At 42.1% G+C, this 22769-nt stretch overlaps 2 protein-coding genes and 1 long non-coding RNA gene across 13 annotated transcripts in view; 2 read left to right on the top strand and 1 right to left on the bottom strand.

The window, feature by feature from the left end:
• The window catches only part of SNX9 (sorting nexin 9), a 59199-nt gene extending 53578 nt beyond the window's left edge, over positions 1-5621 (top strand). For both annotated transcript variants that reach the window (XM_068677197.1, XM_068677196.1), the window contains exons 16-18: positions 540-654; positions 2043-2134; positions 3612-5621. In XM_068677197.1, the coding sequence (XP_068533298.1) occupies positions 540-654; positions 2043-2134; positions 3612-3659 (255 nt within the window). In that variant the 3' untranslated portion in view covers positions 3660-5621. The remainder of the gene's footprint in view (positions 1-539; positions 655-2042; positions 2135-3611) is intronic.
• A 2872-nt stretch (positions 5622-8493) lies between these two features.
• Positions 8494-21548, bottom strand: LOC137854137 (uncharacterized). Of its 7 annotated transcripts, none has more exons than XR_011094980.1 (6): positions 20811-20952; positions 15572-20592; positions 13189-13386; positions 11837-12006; positions 10861-10962; positions 8494-8625 (listed from the first exon to the last, which is right to left on the bottom strand). It is a non-coding gene; the product is annotated as an uncharacterized lncRNA (long non-coding RNA). The 7 variants fall into 7 exon arrangements; XR_011094978.1 differs by lacking the exon at positions 8494-8625 and having other exon boundaries at positions 10834-10962; positions 15572-19797; positions 20388-20592; XR_011094979.1 differs by having other exon boundaries at positions 8557-10962; positions 20388-20592.
• The window catches only part of SYNJ2 (synaptojanin 2), a 70926-nt gene continuing 62386 nt past the window's right edge, over positions 14230-22769 (top strand). For 3 of the 4 annotated variants that reach the window (XM_068677186.1, XM_068677189.1, XM_068677190.1), the window contains exon 1: positions 20941-21075. In XM_068677186.1, coding sequence (XP_068533287.1) covers positions 20955-21075 — 121 coding nt within the window. In that variant the 5' untranslated portion in view covers positions 20941-20954. Of the gene's footprint in view, positions 14360-20940; positions 21076-22769 lie in introns of those variants that run through there. The other variant, XM_068677188.1, reaches the window with a different exon arrangement.

Here is a 22769-nt window from a genome sequence, read left to right on the forward strand (position 1 = left end):
TCTCCTAAGAGATATGTAAACAGATATTTTTGAATATTGTTTGGCATGAAGAGGAAAGTGCAATATAAATATATTGTGAAGGGGAAGGCATTTCTTTTTACCCTTTTTCCTTGTGACATAAGGATTTTCCTGAATCACATTTATATATTGCAATGAATTGTAGTCTCTTGGAAAGCAGGGCATCTTTTAGAGGTGTTTGATAGTTTGAAGCTTTTGGCATATCCTGTGTCAGTCAGCTGAATTTTGCAACCTGCTCCTTTTTTCTGTGTATATATCCTTGTGTACTACTGCCTTTATCGATCTTTATTTCTTGGTGACTGTGTTAATGCCTGCATTTTAAGTCAATTCTTGCAAGTTGTTAAGACTCTTGAAAGCAATACAGCAAAATAACAAACCTTGGGTGAACATATGGGAAGGCTGAATCAGTCATTGCATGCATACAATGTGCAACCTCAAAATGTTGGCCAGTGACGTTTTTGTGACTATAGAGACCTTTCAGTTGGCTACTCTTTTAATCTTCCTGCATTTGCTTTCTACAGGGAGCAATAGAAAGAGTGAAGGAAAGTGACAAATTAGTTGCAACCAGTAAAATAACACCACAAGACAAACAGAATATGGTGAAACGTGTGAGCACCATGGCTTATGCACTACAAGGTAAAACAAATTTTGGGGGTGAACGGCAATATTGTAGACCTGAAGGGCATCTCTTAAGTAATGAACTTTGACAGAGAATCTTTGTTCTACCAAGAAAGATGATAATAGCTAGGTATTATTTTTTATTACGTTTGTTTTCCTAAAATTGCAGTTATTTTACTGTCCTGTCCCCCCTCCTTAAAAAAGTTGCAGTTCCAAAGCATGCATCTTCTGCACTAGTAAAGTGACGTTTGAAATAAAAACGCCCTGGGCTACTAGTTTTTCATTTTGAAATGTCAGTGAGTCTCAAAGAAAAAGCACAGGCCCTGATGCAGGAAGCACTTAAGCACATGCGTAAGTGTTTTTCTGACTCATGGTTTAATCAGATGTGATCCAGTTGAGATTAATATTCTTGTGGATAAGATTTCATTTCCTGGATGTTCTTTGAACTTTTTCTCTTCAGGTTAGAGATGTTGTAAGTGAGATTCAATAGTCTTCAACTGAAAAAATGGGGAGTGAGGAGTCAGGGTGCAGTCCTGCAGGATACCAGGCCCATAACTACATCCTGAGTCTTCAGTGGGATTACTCATTGCTGAGGGAGTTCTGTCTTCTTTAGCTGACTTAAAGCTAAGATTTTAGTATTTTTACAGGACAGAGTCAGAGCAGAACACAAAGCCAAATAAAGAAAAAATAACAAAAATATTCCCCTTTTCTTTCCTTTTCTTCCTGGGCAATGCAAAAGGACTTCACTTAAATGGTAATCATGAGAAAAAACCTCCAGGATTGTTGCAGTCTCAAATATTTCTTCTCCCTCTATTGGTATCTCAAAATATATTCAATTTTTTTTATTTTGACCATAAGCTGTGATCTGACAAGAGATGCAGAAAGTAGTGAAAAGTGTTACAGACCCAGTAATGCAGTTTCTCAGGTTCATACTGAAACAACAGCACTCAAAAATGGGTCAAACACCACTGGCTGTACCTGTTTTGGTTTTTTTTGAACATTTATAGCTCTGCCTTATAACAGCTACAGCCTTGGAAATCTGAGGGCTGCAGTTACCAAATGCTGATTGAAAAACTTCAGAATAGAACAGTTACGTTCAGTAGGACAAAATTGTGCTTGTTTTCTTTACCAAATCTTTGTATGCCAGACTGTTGTAACAAGAACCTGGCTTTATCCAGGAAGTCCCTGAATTTTAGCATGAGTAATTGACACCCTACCAATTTTATGAACAGTTCTATCATAACTTGAGTATTGCAGGCAAAACAGATTGGAAGCATGAGAACAGTAAATACACTGCCAGGGCTGGACACTGAGCTTGTTGCACACTACCCAAACTGAACTGAGTGAAACTGTTCCTAATTATGAACGCTTCTCTTAAATAATTTGCTTTCTGGGTCCAATTACAGCTGAGATGAATCACTTCCACAGTAACCGGATTTATGACTACAACAGTGTCATTCGTCTTTATCTGGAGCAGCAGGCACAGTTTTATGAAACGGTAAGATGTAGTAGTTCAGTGCCATTCTCCTGGCACATACTGTGCTGCTACTTTTATGAGAAATACTCACTGTACTTAATCATCTTTTTGTATGAACCTCTCCCAGAGAGCAGATATTTGAAAAAGAATTGTAAAAGGGGAAGAAAAAAAAAGCCCACATAAAAGAAGAATGAATTGAAAAAATATTTTCTTGTAGATGCTATTCCTATGTGCATGGCTATATGATATTAGCTTGGTGTTTCTGGGTGTGGGTTTGTTCTTTTTTTTTCTTTTTTTTTTTTTTTTCCAATTCCAGTACTAAAGTTACAAAGAACTTGTTCTAGTTCTGTGCACATAGGTTTTTTCAAAACTGAGTTTGGATAATTTGCTGTAAGTAAGATCTGTAGCAATGAATACAGCAATAAACCATTTGGATGAAACTTCTGTCCCATGGGTTAGAAGGACAAAGGGAAACCTCTGAGACTTAAAGTCTGATGCATGGATGTGTTGGGTGAGGGATCAGAGCGGTTTAGTGACTTACGATGACTCAACTCTGAGCACTAAACCTACAACCTTAGTTCTCATTTAACATTGTTCTTATGGCTGTTATTTGTATTTTATTAAATGAAACTTGAGAACAATTTTTCTAATGTGCTAATTCCAATGTGACAGTGAACAGCTAAATCTGTATAGATCCTCGTTTGGTGCCCATGTTGTATGTGGAAATAGCAGCACATCTGCTTCCTGTGTCTCAGTATGCAGGAAAAAAGCTGCAGAGAATTCATACACATTTGTAATGACCATTGGTAATAGATCTTTAACTGGAGGAAGAGCTGCATCAGACTTGGAACCAGGCCAGAAGCCTAGCTTCACTGCTCTGCCCTACCAGTGTTAGTGCCAAGACATGAAGAGGGATGTAGCTTACAAATACGAGAGTTGGAGGAGGAAAAAAGACTACTACTTCAGTTTTCCTCATACCTGAGTGCGCCTGGGATTTTGAACTAGAATGTCTGCAGTAAAACAAATCAGTTATTTTCTTTGTGAGACCAAGTTGAACAGCGGGAGGACTGCTGGCAGCTTGTAAACTTCTTGTATCAAAGACAGGAACACTTTTAAGTCATTACCAACCACATTTATTGATTACATACTTTTGCTGAACAGATGATTGCTTTCCAAGACCAAAGCCATGCATTACCACAAACTAAACAATGCTTTTGGTGACAGCTCTGACATTTGGTCTTTTCAAGAGAAGGCAACAGCAGGTCAGAATTGGAGTACGCTGACTGCACAGCACTCCCTGCTCAGATGCCGTGTTGTATCTGGCAGTGCTAAGAGAGCAGCTGAATGTAGCGTTGTCGATCTTGTACACATTAAGGGTACTGAAAGACTACAATTTTTGGAAGACAAGGGAACAATCTGTTTAATCTCAGCCTGAAATCTTGTTTCTGCATAGGGTGAAGTGACTACATATTAAATATGTTCTGTTTCTTTGTTTCAGATTGCACAGAAGCTGAGGCAGGCACTCAGCCGCTTTCCTGTGATGTAGAGAGTAACGAGTAGCCAACAATGAAGAACAACCCCGAAGTGCTTTTCTGATTTGGGGGCAATGCCAATAAACTTGTTAGCCTTTGCCAGCCAAAAAAAAATAGTTGTGGGGAAAAAATGAATTATTTAAAATGTTTACTTTATCAGCCTCAATCCATAAGATAAGATTCTTTATCTTCAGTGCTCTACCCTTTGTATCATTATTTAAGTAAAAACAGCTAGAAAATGCTGTCAGTTGTAGGGATCTAAATCATCTAACTGGTATGTTGCCATGGACTTCATGAAGACTTGCATCTATCAGATGTTCTTCCAAAAACCCTTCATCAGTGTCAGAATTACAGTTTTAAGTGGGGAAGTAGACAAGCCTCAGAAAATGACTTTACTGCTCATTATGTTCAATTTTGCTTTCTAGCAGTTCAGTAGCTGGGAGGAATTATATTTGTATGTTTCTGGTACATATTGATAATAATCTCCTGAACAAACACTTGTTCTAGGTTTTGCTTCCCATATGCAGCCATGGCAGGGGTCATAATGAGTCCCATTATGACTTCTAGTAAATATCATCCCTAATCCCCTTTCTTCTTTTCCTTATAACTAAACTTTCTTCTTGTGGCACAACACCTCAGAGCTTATGTCAAGGCTCTTTCTTTCTTGCTATGCACTGTGCAAAACGACAAAGTACAAACATAGAGCCATTCAGTATGGTGTGAAAAACAGTTTTCCATGCCAGCATTTTGACACCCACGCAATGTTATGCCATAAGGCACTGGTGTTCCTCAGTGCTGTACCTCTTAGAGAGTTTTAAGTGTTTCAGTGAAGGGGACACTGTCACATATAACACAAACTGATAGGAGTCCCCAAATTCCAACAGAGCTCAGGTTTTCACAAAGCAGTATGGTATGCTATTGGCTTGGGTTTACTTTTGTTACCTCCTGATGCAAACTAAAAGGTGACAAAGGTACTGAAGAATGTCAGTTATCACACAGACTCTGTGCTGTGATCATCGTCTCTTATCAAGTGCCCCGCTGTCATCTTTCTTACTACTGAAATATCACTTGAGGCCTGGGCTTTTTTGACCAAAAACCCCAGCCTCAATCCTGTTCAAGATGGGCACCAACTACAGTAATTCATTTAATGTCATAAGCAATCAGAAAAGCCAAAGTGCAATTTTTGCTAAAAATGTGCCTAGAACGTAAACATTTTAGCAAAAAGCTAACCTTAAAGCAAAGGCATTTTCCCACAAGCCATTCTAAGTGACGGGTACAGTCTGCTGGCTGAATAGTTGCCTTACTCTATTTCGCATTGGTGTTATTTTTGTGTGTTAGAAGGAAAATCTAGGTCTGCCTGAATAACCTGAAACCAAAATAAGCAAGACTTAAGCCTAAGTCCAGATGCTTCTCAGTGTCACGGGTCTTGTTCACGTTTTATAAACCTTGTCTTTTCCCCCTCCCAATTTTAGTTGTTTGCTTCCAAAATTCCATAGCGCAGTGTTGTTTGATACAGCCATTTAAATATGTACAAATTGTAAAGAATGTGTATAAATGTTTTACACCAAATGTAAGATCTGCTTGCATGTAGAAGCAGCTTATATAATAAATTGTTACAATGTGTACAGTAAATTCTGAAATCACTTTTTCAAGCCAGCATTTTTTTTAGCTTTTGTATATTCACTTTTTGGTAAGGATTTCTCTTTGTAACAGATTCTCAATTTGGGAGGGGGAACGGGGGTAAAAGACTTTTTTACCAATCTTTGAATAGCTCCATATGCACTACAGTTGAAGGTTCTTTATCTTGAATAGATTGTTTTGGAATTTAAGTGTAAGTTGTGCGTTCCCAGTGCAGGGAAGCTATGATAGTAGCAACTGTGTCAGAGATGCAACGTTTTGGCAAAAAAAGAAAAACTGTTTAAGGACTTCTAGTAAAAATGAAGTAAATGATAATAAATATTTATGTATACCCACAAGACTATTTTTTTTCTTTTAAATCACCACATTGCTTTTTAACAGGGTGAGGGAGAATGAGCAAAACCTCTTTATAAGCTTTTCATCAGCTTACGGGCACTGGCTAGTGGAAGAATGAAAAGGCATCCATGTGCCTTCCCTAAAGCAGGCACCAGAACATAATGGTGTAATAGTGCTAGTTGGCTGCCAAACAGCAAAAGCTATGCGTGTGTTGTAGGATTTCATTATTCAGGTCAGCCCAGCTCGTGGTTGATGGAGCCCTCCTGACTGCAAATAAGTAGGAGAGCACAGTGCTGCTGTGTATTCCTGGCTTTGTGTCAGCGTGGTGGTGACCCAGAATAGAAATTAGGTTGTCTTCGGTAGTTGTTTTTTTAATTAGACGTGAATAGTGGCATAGTTAAGTTGAGTGATTTGGGAGCAACAGAAAATCTTCACTCTGAAGACGCAGTCATAAAACAAAAACAACTTAGAGTAAGACTCGAGCAGTGCCCTTCAGTATTTCATTTGTCATAGCTGAATAACTAATCTCTGGAGTAGCAAAAAGCCTTAAAACTGTTTCCTGATTTACGCTTTTCCTGAAAGGTGAGACATATCCAAACAGTGACACCACCCCCAATGACTGTAAAACATGTCAAATGCCTTAGCTGTTTGGTTTAATTTTATAATTGTTTATCTGTTACAAAGTTTATCATATAACAACAAAAAATTAGCTGTACAAAAGGAAGTGCTACATGTATTTCTTGTCTGCAGCAACACCTACCATGTCGGGAGTAGACTGTAGCAGTAGATGACTTTTTTTGGAAGAGTACTTACTGTCTATTGCAATTAGAATATTCTTTCATGTTATAATGAGGCTTAGCTTTGCATGAATACTGAAACTTGGGCATTATTGAGCCATTTGTTTTTCAATAACAAAGTTCTTCAGCAAGCATTACCTTATCCCACACTTTATACTGTACGTTATGATGAAATAATATACATGAGTTTTACTGCTACCAATATCGATTTTGTACAGGGCAGCATGATGGTTCAGACTAACAGCCTTGTAAAGAAAGGAGGTGCATCTCCTGGGGTGTAATCTGAAATAACACCACACAGTCTGGGCGGTCCAAAACCACTCCACAGCCTTGTGGTGTGCATCCGTCTGCTGGAAGCAGAGGATGGCAAGCATCTTGCTACTGCAGCTTCTGCCTGCCTCAGTGCTTCATGCTGAGATGGGTGAGCACGTGCCAGGGGAAGGTGAGTTATCTGCAGTTTTAGAGTTTTTTGTTTTCTCCACTGAATGTACTTTCCACATTTTTCTGTAAGTTTTCTTGTATAATTAGTACTAATGGCACTAATAAAATTGCAAACAAGCATGGAACAGTAGAGGTAATGTGTTCAGCAGGAAAAAAAAAAATCTAAAGAATCCTTAATGAAACCAACGTCATAGAATTAGAAACATACAGACTGGATGGAGATCAACCTGTATGCCCCATACTATGACAGTATCAATTACAGCCAGACTATTTTAAAGGACACATGAGTCACAGATGCACACTGTGTATAACAGAGATTCCAGAACATGCCAGCATAGCCCTTTTCAGTAGGCCAGCACGTTACCACTTAGAAAGATTTCCCTTGTATCCATCACTTACCTAAGTTGTGTGTACATAAAATGCTACCTTTAAGCTTTTATTTTTTTCAGCTAGACAATGTTTAATAATACTTACGTATTAGATGTCTTACTATATCCCTTCAGGAATCTTTTTAACGTAAGCCATCCTGTTTTAGTAATTTTTTCCTCATATCAATGTGTATCACCTCTATTCCCAGGGGTGCATGAAACAAACAAAAAGGAGTGTACTTGAAATTTTTCTATGATACGTACGGTGAGATCTGTCCTCTGCCTTGTGCAAGCACTGTTATTACATTCCAGAGTGAGGACTGTAGTTCTCACCTTCTGCCATCTCATCACTTTATGGTATTAACTCCTGTGTTGCTCTGCTACACTGCTGCCTGGCTGGGTGACTTCCATACAGCGTTCAAATACAACAGAGCTTAGTGCATTAAAACAAATGAAACATAACTCCCAGCCATGTTTCCAGTTTATGATACTCAGTTCTGTCTCTCTCTTCAACCCAGACCAACCTGAGATATTTTTTTTTTTAGCTTTAGATAAGTTTATTAATAATTATATTCCAAGTAAGTCAGTAAGTCCATTTTAAGCTTGTTTTATGCCTACCTGGTAGCCATCATGTTTAGAATATGTTCTTTTAAATTTCTTATATCACTTGAATGTGAGAAATCTCTCAAAATTAGTACTAAAACCCTCCTGTATTGTACTTCTATATTCCCTGCTTTTAGTTTGACTGGAAGATTAGTCTGAGGAATTTGACTGTTTACATTGATTCCTCTCAACAAACTCAGATTAGCCTTTTTTTTTCCCTAATGTTTTTATCCTATGGCTGTTTGCACATCAATTGTTTAAGTATTGTTCTAGCATCCTTGGTGTACTGAATTTAAGCTGATGTAATTTATTTGTTTCATAAAGATAAGCAATGTGTTTACTTACTTTTTATTTCTGGGCATTTTAATCTTTCCTAATTGGTCATGTTTTCTTAAACTATCATAGACAGATTGTGGAGACTTTTAAGTACTACGTTTGGGTTACTTTTCAGTTTTGATCCTGCCCCCAAGGCACTGGCCCAGAGGAACAGAGGACACGCAATGTGTCTGTGCACGTATGCAGTGAGGTGCAGTGCTCGTGCTAGGTAAGGAGGCTGAGCAGTCCCAGCGGGCTGACAAGGCTGTGCAGTGAGTGTGGCAAAGAAAGGCATCAACGTGGAAAGCAGAGCTGCCAAATGGGCTAGTAACCAGGCAGGGTCTTTGACCACGTAGCAGAATTGGTAAAAGGGAAGGAGGGCTATGGAAGAGAGTACTTGTCATCAGGCAGCTCAGAAGAGGGTTGGCCACAGCAGTGGAAAAGCATTGCCTGAAGCACTTGGACAGGCAGAGACTGTGACTCTGGAGTAAAATAAATAAATAGTCTGTTTTAGGGTTCTGACATCCTTTTTAGGGATTCCTGAAAAGATTCTCCCAAAGGCAGGCCAGAAGCAGTGAGAGATGGGGCAATGGTTAAGTTACCTTTTAGCTGTACGGGTGCTGCCAGAAATAACTATGCTTTGGAGTCCTGATGCACTTTCAGCCATGATACATTTCTTAGGAAAATTTTGTTGTGTTGCACTACATAGAAGGGGTGTGCTTAAGATGTTGGGATAAAAAAGAAAGGGGTGTCCCTGGTTCTGGAACTGTGGAGAAGGTGGGTTGTGTACACAGAGGGGTGACAACAGAAATGCTGTGTGTATATACATGGCACTTGGTGCGGGGAAGGAGGAGCGTGGCCTGTTACCAAAACCAAAAGTATCCTGGGACAGAAAGGTGCCTGGGGCACCTCCTCACCCTCTCTACCCCTTCAGCTGATGTCTAACTCCAGAGCTCCTGGTGGCTTGTAAGGATAAAGTTTCTGACACAGGCAGAAAGTACCTCTTAAATTGCCTGTCACCGTGTCCACCCACATCCAGCTGCAATTATATGATGCCTCGGTGACTAATGAAGTTGGTCACCCACAGGCACCTCGAAAATAGCAAGGCAGCAGACTGGAGTTTACATGATAGGGGCTGTCAAGAGCATGCTCTTATTCTTTCTGTGCTAAAGGAGAGGATAAAAGGACTGAAAAGGGGACCTTTATAAGTTGAGGGGGTAGCCTTTCATTTGTAATCAATTATAGTAGAAGATCAGTCTGTTCAAAAAAAATGTTACATTTGTGGATGAAACGGGATGTTAAACACATCCTGGTACTTCTAATGCAGAAGCTAAGTATCAGGCTTTCAGATTTGTGATCACATCAAGATAACTAGGTTACTTAAGGTACTCAAGGGTAGTTAAGGTACTCAATGTTGCACTCTATAGCCCTTTGTATAATAGAGTGGTGGCATCTTAGAATCGTGGAGTCATTAAGGTTGGAAAAGACCTTCAAGATCATCTGGTCCAACCATCCCCCTACCACCAATATCACCCACTAAACCATGTCCCTAAGCACCATGTCCAACCTTTCCTTGAACACCCCCAGGGACGGTGACTCCACCACCTCCCTGGGCAACCCATCCCAGTGCCTGACTGCTCTTTCTGAGAGGAAATGTCTTCTAATTTCCAACCTGAACCTCCCCTGGCACAACTTGAGGCCATTCCCTCTAGTGCTACCACTGGGTATCTGCAAGAAGAGGCTGACAATTTCAGGTAGTTGTAGAGAGCAATAAAGGTCTCCTAGGACTATGAATTACCCTAGAAAAATAATCAGGTTAAAATGATTTATGATTAAAATATTTCTGTTTCAAGCCTAGCTCAACAAATCACGAACTCTTTGTAATGTTTGTAAATCTAGATAGAATTAAGAAGAGGTGAACTATCTATGAGCTGAAAAAGGTAAGTAAAATGCATCCCTTTGTTCTGGTTCCTCTTTGCTTAATCCTTTTTTGGGGGAAGAGTACCTCCCTGCTCCCATGTGATCCTTGTGCATTGTCTGCTCATCTAGCCCTTTCTGGACTTGTGAAAATTTCTTGCATGCCTAATGTAAATTGCACTAGATTCACTTCGCTAACATCACTGAGATCCTGTGTCTCATAGGGCAGAAAGATGTCATTGTTAGCACGTTCTCACCATTCTGTGCGGCTGTCTTGAGGGCTTTAGTTAGCCTTAAGGTTCCTTATCATAATACCCACAGTCACTACTGTACTAGGAACCTGAAATATTTACTGGCATTTCTCAAAGTCCCTTGAAATGTCTATATGAGAACCCTCCTCCCCCCACCCACTTTTTTTTTATCTGCCACTATAATTTCTAACGACATGCTGGAAGCACAGACCTTCAGAAGCCCAGAACAAGACCCCCTGTTTATCCCCTGTTCATCTACATGTATTTTACTATTTTTAATGAAATTCTTTCCAAGACAGACCCGGGATCTCATCAAATTTGGTGCATCCAATAACTCAATGATTCACCAAGTTAAACTATTGCCAAAGGGGAAGGCACCTCAGAAGTGAGGGCTGTACGGGGGTCAGGGACAGCTTTCTAACTGATGATTCATTTGTGAGCAGCTGACTAGTATTTCTAAGCTCAGATTTTGTTTAAAAACTAAACAGCTGGAAGAGAAGTAAGAAGTTAAATATAGCATCTGATGCACTGTAGTAGCAAAATACAAACCACGCAACTTGCTGTTGGGGGGAGCTGTGGAGCTTGACCCTTCCCCAGGAGTTTCCCTCTGATCCTGCTCCACAGAACTGCATCGCTCAGGATTCATCGTGCCTACGAAGAAAGATGAGAAGGAAGGAAGCTCTGCGTTTGTCTTCCCTGTTTAAATAGCGACACTTTCCTGGCTGTTCCCCAAATGCACCTACCAAACGTACAGCAAGGACTTTTTTATCTGAGGCAAACCTTTGGGAAGAAGGTAGGAATAGAAAGCTTCTTCCCCAGCTTGAATGTGCTTATGTTTACTTGGCAATAGGTAAACTTTTCTAGTAAGAACTAGTGCCAGGCTAGCTGCTGCTTATAAACACAGCCTTCACTCTTGGCAGAAAGGAGAAGAGGAGGGGATTAAAAAAAAAAAAAAAAAAAAAAAAAAAAAGCATTCATGAAAGTCTCCCAAAATGTAAACCAAATCCACACTCAGTAAAAGGAAGTTGCTAGCTAAAGAATGCTATGGTGCAAAGTAAATCTCCAGCAGGGCTGTGTGGCTGCTATTCTAACGTGGTGCAAATCCAGCATGAGAAAAGGGCAACCTGCAAGGGCTGCACTGGTTTCAGAGGGGATCAAGGGTCAAGAACGGTTCCCAGAAGAGTTCAGAAAAGCTGCGCTTGTAGTTGCTGTCTGGCACCCCTCCTCTCTGAATGAGCTACTGCATTCATTTTGTAATTATCTAGTGTTAGTGTCTGTAATAAAAGTGATTAGTAATAAACCTTTCTCTGGTATGGGGAAAGCCAAGGCGGACGTGTGTCACCTCTGTCTGCTTTCCCTCAGCCCCAGGATGCAGAGGCACCTGAGCTGCCCCACGTGCAGCCAAAGACCTTCCAAAGCCTTTGGGCTCTGCTCTGCGCCCTGTAACAGCAGCTGTGTGAGGTGGCTGCTGGCCAGGTCAGCCTTCTGAGCAGCAGCTGCTAGGACTGAACCAAGCTTTAGTTACCTTATCATTTAGGAGGCATTTTAGGCTCATGGAGCATCTCTGCTTTTATTTGGGCGCACTATGAGCTCTCTGCCTCAGTCTTTCCATGTGGAAAAGCTCTGCACCAGTCCTGGCCCTTCTGTGTAGCTTGCAGTAAATCTCCAGGCTCAGACGAAGTTTATTTCCAATTTCTGGAAGGAGTAAAGAGAGAATTCAGCTGAACTCCTACCAAAAAATATGCAGAGAAAGCTACTCTGAAAGAAAAGCACATGAAAGCTGTTGTTCTTTTTAAAAACCACAGGCAGCAATCGCAGGGATGGCCAAGATGCCTCTCCCCCCATGCACCAGGATCACTACTAACAGAAAGTAAAGACCAGGGGAGCGACTGGACAGAAAGCAGCAGAGCACAAAGCAGGGAGAAGGGAGGGCTAGCAACGAAGAGCAAGGGTAATGGCAGTGGAAGGAGTGGGAAGCTTTTCCAGCCACACTCACAAGTCCCCTTTCCACTCTCCCTTGCTCTAATCATCCTGCTGGGATTATTCTGGCCTGCCCAGGTGCTGTGCTCACCCCTTCCCACCTGGAGTATCGGGAAGTCCTGAACAGTGGCTGGGACCAAAAGCCAGCAACTATCCTGGGAACAGAGCGCAGATCTCAGGGAACAATGGTTTCTCACCCCCCTTCTGCCCTGCAATTTTTGAGCCCCATTCCCTGGAGTAAATGCAGGATAACAGCCTTGATATTAGTTTAGCTGTAATTCCTGCAGCTTTCAATCAGCAAGGTCAGGGAGCCCAAGACTAGCCTACCCACCTAAGTGGGGTAAACACTTCTGCCATGTGTGCTGTGAGCAGTCCTCACACCAGCAGGGATTGCAGGAGGACTACAGACAGTGCAATCCAAGCCTTGTGCACTCTGGGGTAGGAATGGACTGTCCTTAGCCAACCTCAAACTCCCCTTATGCTTTGTATGTTAACAGCAGCCACAGCAAGGGTTAGAAGTACAAGCAAATCTTTCTACAAAAGCAATGCAAAATCTTTTTTACTGGAGCAGAACGGCACACCTAAACAAACAGCTCACGTTGTCAAAAAACAAATACTGACAAGCAAGCCAAATGAAAGCCTCTCTGCTCACTTGTACCACAGTCCGTGGATTTAACTGGTGCATTAGGAATAATACAGCATACCAAAACAGTTGTTCAAATAACTCTAAACCATGGTATTTCCTCAGCACTTCTCTCTTCTGGTCCATTCCCCTCACTCACACGCGCTGTGCTATTTAGCCAGCCCCCCTTCACAGCAGTGCTGACAGAAGCAGCAGATCTTCCTGGAGAACTCCTTCCCTTTGAGGAAAAGCAATGCTACTCACTCTGCACTCACAATGTAGATGCAAATAAACTGCAGGGCTGTGAAGGATCTCGGCTCCTTATCCAGACTGCTCCTTCTCCTACACAGCCTAGCACTTCTCCAGTTTACAGCTGGTGTTGTACTGAGGAACCCCATTGAGGTTGCTGGTTTGAACTGGCTCACGTTCACTGTCACTTCAGACTCCTCAGTCTAAGTCAGTTTGTCATACAGCTGCTGACAAGAAGAGGGACACTTGAGATTTATTGCCCAATGCCATTTTTACAAGCCTTACAGAAATTTACAGAAAATATTTGGGAAAAAAAAAAAAAAAAAAAAAAAACTTAGTCTTTCAGGTAAATGAAAATGTTCTTCTTCCTTCACATTAATGTGTTATTACACTGCCTCTTGCTCCCCTAACTCTCTGGTCTGAAACTCATCCCAAATCTGAAAATTAATGGGCAGGGCTCTCTAAATCATGAGACATAAATACCACACAGCATCTGTTTATAGAATGAAATGAGAGGAACAGGCTTAACTTGAACTTAAAAGCACCACATATGTTGTACTGGAAACAACTAAAATGGAAAAAAATGTTGACACAATGTGATAATAGGAGAGAGAAGCTGCAAGCACAGGACAGTTTGGGTTGTTTTGTGAGGGTGACTGAATACATGGCATTTTTCTGTGTGGCTAATATCTGGTATACAACCAGATCCAGGTCCATTATCAAAGGCACTGTCTAGAAATCCTGTATTATAAGGAATAAGCAGCAAAAAAACTCCTGAACCTTGCACGTCAGGAATGTTTCCCATCAACCTTAGGAATGAGAATTGGGTTTCTGGATTATATGTAAGATTTGGGAAAAATTACCCTAATCACAGAGATAGGAGGCTCCTTTTGTCAGTGGTTGCAGGGTGGTGGTACTGGCTGCTAGATAGCGGCTGTGTTCTGCCATGCTCCTGGCACAGATCACTGCTGCCACATGCTCTGTTTAAAGCAGTTTTAAAGAAAGACCTCGGAGACCTTTCTGAAGAAAAGCGCAGAAGAAGTAAAAGTGCTGATAATATATTCATCCACACAAGAGGAAGTATGAGTCAAAGAACAGCAGTACACTTTTCTGCCTTGCATTCTCCGAAGTGGGTTACTAATTCTTCTGGAAAGCAGCAATCTCCTGCACTCTTGGTACAAATCCATGTCTCACAAGGTAAGCGCTTAGCTTCTAAAAACCTACTGATGTCACGATTTGATCGCATAAAAGCGGTGCTCTCCAAACAGACCATTCTCTTCTCCTTCCTCCCCACCCCTTTTTTTTCCTAAATATTTGAGCAAATCTGAATTTTTTGTCCTATTGGAAAATGCTACAAATGTAACTAGTAAGCAGTGAAAATATATGCAGTTAAAGTGCTCCATTATCCTCACAAGTGTTCAAGCAACTCTCACTAATGCTTATACATTGAAATTCTTCAAATATGTGCTCCCTCAAATGTCCAATTGCACTGAGGGCAGACTGTAAATAAGCTTTAAATAAATTATCGCTAATTAGAATCACATATTGAGCATGGAAGCTCTGTTGCCCTTGCCCTCTCTTCCCAACCCTCGTTTTTAAGTGCCTCATTGGAGGACCCATCTGTTCTTTATACTCCTCTTTTCTGATGTGTAGTCTGTGCATTGCCCCATGGAACAACTCATGGATTGACACTCTTGTGTCAACGTTATTCATTTACATATTAATCTCAGTGAAAGGGAGCAGAAGCTAACATTTTCTCAAGAAATCACATACTGTGTCATGAAAATCATCCCTGCGTATATGAAACCCTGCTGTGACTTGACTGGCTTTATTTTCTCCTCAACTTTTCCAATTTGGTATGACGTGGTTATCTAAAAAAAAATAATAATATACAAGCTTGTTTTCTGCTCTTTTTAATTATTTACATGTACATTAATCTTCTGTATCATAGTCAGCTTCTAGTTGTATCTGTGCCTTTTCTATCCTTGTATTCACCTGCTTGTCTGGCTAGCTGTAACACCTCAACAGACAGTGAAAGTCACGGATTTTAAACCACTAGGAAATCTCTACTCTTCCTTCTTACAAATATGGAAAATTAATAGAAAAGCTCAATTCTTATTTAGGATTTAATTTAGGCATGACTTTGCTGCATTGGGCCAGCATTTTGTCTCCTCCTGTACTCCGAAACACCAGTGTGTGCCATATACTAGAGAAACGCCACACCAGGCAGTCTGCGATTGCATCTTTCTGAAATTTTCTTCATAGTTGGCTCACGGTCAAGAGGAGGGCCTATTATGCCTTATCAAAACTATACACCTTGATATGGGTAATCACAAATCCGCTATCGCTGTTCACGTTCAACAGAAGTGTGCACAATTTGTCAGAAGATAAAAAAGACCTTTTGCTCACCAGAAAAAAGTGCCAACTTACAAGTGACATCTCTGTCCGCATAGATATTGAGCAGTTCACTTTAAATCTGAACTTTCTCTTTTACCAAGCATCTTGGTTTTCCTATAAGGAGTTCCAGAAGTCTAGGCAAGAAGCTGTGGAAAACTTTGTGGCTTCCTAGTCCTTTGAACATGAGAGAGGAGTACCTACAACTAATCACAGGCATGTCAGTCTGGAAGAAAGAACAACATTTCTATCTGGGTGTCTGGTCACTATTACTGCCTGAAAAATGCCGCCTGCCTAATGCTGCTCATCTGCACATAGTTTTGGGATGAAGAACTTTAAGCTTTAAAACAGCTGCTGTTACTGAAAATAGTGCCTTAGGAAAAGGCTGGTCTGTGCAAATGCAGCGCCTGCTTCACTAGAGCTCTGGCTTAGCGCACACAGTTAAACTGCAAGTGGAAGAGGAGGTGAGAAATTCCTCTGACCTCCCACCAACACTTCACGCACAGCTTTTTCATTAGCAGCCTTTACAAAGGGTCAGCACTCCACCAGAGCATCCCTCGGCCACTGCTGGTACAAGTTCAGAGCCTGAATTCACAGCCCAGCCTTCTGCCCATCCAGGACAGCCTGCGGCCGGGGAGGCTGAGTCTAAAGCCAGTTGGCTCCCAGTCCACCACCTTCAGCAGCTGAACCCACGATGTTTGTTCATTTGGCGAGTCTCACCCAAGAAAGGTGCTGTGAGATTTAGTCTACTCACCTAGTTAAAGCTAGGCATATGTTTAAGTGCTCTGCTGAACTGGAAGAGCAGGTCTGCTTTATTAACCCACCCCTCTCCCTTCCAAATAATTGGTTAAAGGGTAACACCGATACAAAAATATTAGTATTAAGTTTCTTTTTCCTGCTGTAAGGATCACAGATTACAGTAGCGAGGAGTAAGGGATCCTTGTTGTGAAAGGCTGTAAACGAGGGGCATGTAGAAAATACTGCTGCTGTCTTAAGTGCAGAAAGTGTCTCTGCATCACTCCTCTTACGCTCCTGGCAAGGTCAAATGTTCCTTGTCAGCTTCTAAACAGACAAATAAAGCATGCTAATTTATCGTGTGTGCTTCCTACACTCCCCAGAGTTATTTTAAAGGAGATGTTGTTGACTTTGCTGAGAAACGGTGACCTAGCTCCAAGCACATCAAACTGTTTCTGTAACAAAGTACCAGATGTCTTTGCACACAAAGTTCTTTACACAGGCAAGACAAGCGTAACCAACGAGAACAGAAACCTCTTCCCTCAATTTCACTGGGAACGTAAGAGGTGACAAAAAAACCCACAGCTACATTCAGAGCAACACTGGAGCGCTTCAGCCTCCAAATTCTTCTCTGTGGCAAATTCAGCTTCAAATAACTCACTCCAGTATCAACCAGAAAATGTGAAAACAATAAAAGGCTTTGCATACTAGCAATGCTAACTTGTTGTTTTTGATGTCATGCAGGAAAAGCTAGGCTGAGATATTTCCCCTATTTCTTCTTTGCTCTGTGTAGTCACAAGTTTCTCGGAAAAAGGCAAAACCCAAAATATTTTCCATGACCTTGCAGGCGCACACATTTCCTGAGGAATTTGTGACCACTAAGGCCATTTGTGACCACATGTCAGGTGGCTGTAAATCTCCAGGAAATGCCCTCACAAATAATCTCTGATATTTGGTTTCAGAGCTTTAAAAAGAATTACCATTGCTTCTTTTTCCACACTGATTTTTGTTGGTTTCCACTGTATTTCAGCATTTTTTGCACAAGAGTCCCCCTGTTTGCATAGATCACTCAATAGCTCATAAAGACAAATGGGTTCATGGACATTCATCTGTTCCATGCCCCAAAGCCTAAAATATGGAGCACACACGGCTCTTCCAGGCACCCTAGCAGACAGCTGGGCATAACACAGCCAGCTCTCCCTGGTTCTGCCCCACTCTGATTTTTAACACCTCTGCTGTTCCCCTTCTGTGCCCTTCTGACCGACGTACACGATCTGTGTCTCTGGACCGATGTTCAAAGCCACCTGCTAACCAGCACGCAGGACTCCTTGTCATTAAGGTGGTTATCCAGGCCTCGTAAACATCCATTTCCATAAGGACCTAGGAGTGGAAGTCATTAAATGCATAGCGTGTTTCAGAGGTAAACAAGGAGCTGGGGAGGTGAAGGGACTGAAAATAAGAGCGAAATGAGTAATGACTTAGAAGAAGATGGGAGTGTTCAGAAATCACAGCTGTCCATAGCAGCTGGGGTAACATCTGAATTTCTAATTACAGCAAAGAACTGGGCTTAAAAATCTGTATAAATACAGTGAATATATTATATTCAACACGCTTTGCCACAGGTGAGTTAACAGGAAGGAAATTTTATCAGCTGAACACTATCCTACCACAGAGGCTACCCTTCTAACATATCAGTGCTGCAATTTAGTTTGATTTGCCTTTCACATAACTGCGGTCAGCAAACAAGAGATCTTAAAAATTCCTCCCTGTCTGATAGGGAGATAGATAGAAGGATTTCCCTCCCTCTCCTGCAGATACACGACTTGCAAACGGAGTTGGAAGGAAAACAGGAAAGCAAAGGAGTGTTACTGCTGTCAAGAGATAATCTACTCTTCAAACACTCCTGCTTTTCCCTGCATGCAGAACAGTTGAGTTAGCCCACTGACCTGTTGCTTCTGTCAGCTAGAGGCAGCAGAGACATCAGGTAAATACTGAGAGGCAATCGTCTATGAGAACATTCAGACAGATAATGATGCAAAATATCTGTGGATGCTCAGAGGTAGAAAAGTGATTTCAAAAAAAAAAAAAAAAGATGAGAATGTGAAGAGGGTCAAAGAAACTGATGCGACGAAACCATCAGAGCAAATGATTAAAGGAAAGAAAAAGTTCACTAAGAAAGGAAGATGAAATGAAAAAAATGCCAAGGAGTTGATAAAGGTTTATGGCCCATGTGAAAACAGCTGTTCTGGGAAAGAGAATGATTTCACCTGGGGGACTCCTCAGCTCAGCGATTAATCAGTTTCTATGTTAGTCACATACAAAAGCTCCACGGCAAAAGACAGCTCAGCTCCAAACATCACCTAAATGGTGAGCCATTAATCTCAATATTTTCACGTAAATATGGATTTTTGTGTTGAATGACGGTTGGTTTGGTTAGATGAAAAGATTTTGTCTGCTATAAAACACAGCAAAGAAAACCTTTGCATGTCCCCTTTGTATATCAGTCAAGCCCCTCACTGTCCTTGGAGGTCTTCAAAAAAAAAAAAAAAAGACATGTTCCTAGGCAACCTGCTCTTGGTGACCCTGCTTGAACAGGGGCGTTGGATTAGGTGGGCACCAGAGGTCCCTTCCAGCCTCAGCCATTCTGTGATGTTTCTAAGGCAACTGACCTGTGAGATATCTAATTAACTGACTTACTGCTTTTTCAGTAATTGTGGCATCACTCCTTTAAAAACACATCTTTCTGTACTTTGGATGTTTTGTACCCAGAACCCTCCAAAAAGGTCTGATCATAGCAGGTTGAAAAGGATTCTGTTAATGAGCTTTGTCACTCATGCTGCTAAGGGTGTCCATTTTTCCACCTTCATCTGAGTTTTCCTCTCACATCTTCATTTCCTCACATACAATTGAGGTACTGAAAACAATATTATCCAGGGTGCACCAGTTCTTTCACTTCTAGTATTTTGTTCAACAACTCTGACAGTATGCTTTTTTATTAATAATCCTTAATTATGTGTTGTTGTGGTTTAACCACAGCAGGCAGCTAAGCACCACCCAGCTGCTCTCTCCCTCCCCAGCTGGGATGTGGTCTCCCACCTTTCTCATTCTCTTGAATGAGAAAGGTAAAAAGTGTGAGAACTTGTGGCTTGAGATAAAGACAGTTCACGAGGTAAAGCAAAAGCTGTGGTGTACAAGCAAAGAAAAACAAGGAATTCATTTGCTCCTTTCCATTGACAGGCAGGTGTTCAGTTCTCCAGGAAAGCAGGGCTCATCGTGTCATGGTTTCTTGGGAAGACAAACGCCATCACTCTGAATGTTCACCCCCTTCTTTACCCCAGCTTTTATTGTTAAACGTGACACCACATGGTGTGGGCCATCCCTCTGGTTATTCTGGATTCCCTGTCCCACTTGTGTATCCTTCCAGCAAGCTCTTTGTGCACTCCCAGCCTCCTCGCTGGCAGGGCAGCATGAGAAGCTGAAAGATCCTTGACCGTGCAATCAGTGCTCTGCAACAACGAAAAACATCCGTATGTTTTCATATGTTATCATCACCAACTTCATAAAAAATCCCAAACACAGCATTCTACACGCCTCTGTGAAGAAAATTAACTTAACTAGGAGAATGATGTGTTCTCGTGAGTTGCTGCAAAAAGCACTACTAACAAAACTGCAAATGAATTACCAACATGGGCAAGAGTGACATGCCAGTGCCCTCAAAGTGATGGTTTGCTTTCATAATGGAGTTTAGAGGATGATGAAGAATCATTCCTCAAGGGCAAAAGAAACATCAAAAGAGACTTGTTGTTATTTTTAAACACAGAAGTGAATGATCCAGGGCAACTTTTTAAAATCATATGATGCAGCTGTCTTTGGCAGCTCTGGTTATTTGAGCGATTCTTTCAGCATTTCATCGAAAGTAAGCACTTTATGAAAAGGGTTCACAGGGAAAGATGTAAAGAGATTCCCGGTGTGATTTTTCCGTAAGTCAGCTGTAAGAAAGCCATCTCTCTTCTGTTTAAAATTGTGTGTGATTAATTTGCACTCTTACATCCTCGGAGACCCCCAGACTTGGGGCAAGCTGCGTGCTCTCACTCACCACGCTTGTTTCATCCATGTATAAACAGGATTACTCTTTCTGATGGAAAGCACATCGGATCGCCTCCCATCCGCACGTCCTTGCATGTGTGTGTGCCTAACCTCCTCGATCTGTTCCTTATGGCTGAACTCCGCAAGCCCTGAGCCCTGCAAACACTTCATCCTCGGCGGTCTCGGCGTGGATTCGTGACAGGAATCCTGCGAAACTAACGAAAAAAAATGGAGTATTTTTACACGAAGGGGCACTGTTTTTGATGGTTGATCACACCAAAGGGGACAAGGGCGCCTTGCGGCCCCCCAAGCCCTGCTGCCAGGGGGCGTTTCTGAGGCGACGGGCGGGCGGGGAGCGCCTCAGCGCCATGGCGGGGCAGGCCCGGCCGCTCCGCTCCGCCCGGCTCGTCCTCCCCGCCCCGGCGGCTCCTACCTGTCCCCGGGGAGGAGGAGGAGGAGCTGCCGGCAGCCGGAGGGACAAAGTTGACTCTCGAAAAGTTTCCGAGGGACCGCGGGTGGGGAGGGGAAGGAAGGGCGATCCCGGGAGCGGCAGCTCTCCGCCGTGCGCCGAGCCCCCATGGCGCTGAGCAAAGGGCTGCGGCTGCTCTGGAAGCAGGAGCCGGGGCCGAGCGCCCTGCTGGAGGCGCGCAGCCGCCGGGACTGCCTGTTGCTGGAGGCCGGCACCGTGGCGGCGCTCAGTAAGTGCGAAAAAAATAAATAAATAAAACGAAAAATAAAGGGGAAGGTGTCGCGGTGGTGCCTGGTTTGGCACGCAGCGCTTACCTGCGCCTGCCGTCGTGGTGCGGAGGGGGGCTGTGGGGCTGTGGGCAGGCGCCCCCAAGGAAAGGGGGGGGCTCAAACACTGATTTTTTTTTGGTAAAAAAACTGTCCCTACGTTGAGCTTGGTGCGATGCCGGTCACGTTGATTGCTGAGGAGAGCTACGCGGCATGAGGGAGCTGAATCAGATCGTCCACGGCAGGCTGCGTGTGGCAGGACACCCGGGCCAAAATGCCCCATTTCCAGCTGTGAGGGGTTATATCAGCGGGGAGAGACAACAGGGGCTGCGGGAAGCCAAATATTTGCGTCAGAACAAGCTCCAGGAGTGCCAATCTTCTGACCTGTCCTGATAAAGATGTTGTTATTGTCACAACCTGCATGCTTTTAATTGCTATGGGAATGCTATGCTGTGTGATACGTTGGGGGTTCACTTTCTTGTTAGATTCATTGGTAGCGGTGGACATTAATGTGCAGAAAAATGTTACATTTTTCTATATGTTTTGCTGTCCAAGTTTAACGAACTGTCAAAGTTACAGTTCTGGTAGTACTGACCAGCATTTTACCCACTTTCCCTGGTCCAAAACGTGTGGACATTAAAACTCTCCATTGACAGCAATGAATTTTGATCTTTTGTTATTCTGATATAAATCCAAAGCAATTCCACCGTCTAAAGCCAATGTGCATGAATAATGCTGACAGACCAGCCTTCATCTAGCAACCACCAAGACATTTGAAAGACCAGTAGTTGGGAAGATTATTTGTAATCTTACTAATTTAAGGAATCACCAACTTGAAATAGATGTTTCTTTCCCACTGTTGCTGTCCTCCATCTAAATAGCCATAGCTAGAAGTGATTGGAGAATTGGTACAGTCTTTTTAAAAATACACATTAATTTGGTACCTGAATTTTGAAGTAATGGTCTGTGTGGTGGCTAGCGTAAAAGCTTGTTTCTCCTGCCTTTTGAAAGTCCAATGTCACCTCTTGAGATAACTGTAATCATCTATGCCTTGACATCCAGCCTACTCCATGTTAATAGCTTTGTTATTTTAATTCATCTGGTTTCTCTTCCTGCCTTGGTTTGTTCTTGTACTGTAGGAAGAGCTAGTTTGTCCAGTCGAGCCTGTTTAATTCATTTCTTCTCTTTATGAAGCAAAGGACCAGAAAAGGAGGGAAAACCCTCAGTAGGTATTGTGATGGTAAATTTACAAGAATTGCAAAGAGGAAACTCTGCAGCCAGGGTGACAACAGAAACAACGCGAATTCTGTTTTGACTGGCTTTGGGTTGTTACTGGCCGTAAAACACCTCAGCAGAAGATTAACATTTCTGAATAGTGATGCAATATGATGGCCACACAATTTTCAGTGAAACAGTATTTTTAAGGACAGTAGGTTTTTTTCCCTTCTCCTTCTCATGATGACACTGTAGGGTAAAACATGCTGTTTTGAATTTAAAAGTAGATTTTGCAACCCTAAGGCTTCAGTCCTGTCCAGAAGGATGGGTGACAGCGTAAACAAATCTTCCAGGAATTCGCTGAAGTAGAACATAAGTGAGTAGCTCCTGTTACAGAAGAAACTTACAGTTGTGAAGATTAAGGAAAAATTGCCGTTGATTT

Source organism: Anas acuta, chromosome 3 (genome assembly GCF_963932015.1).
Source record: "Anas acuta chromosome 3, bAnaAcu1.1, whole genome shotgun sequence".
NCBI lineage: Eukaryota > Metazoa > Chordata > Aves > Anseriformes > Anatidae > Anas > Anas acuta.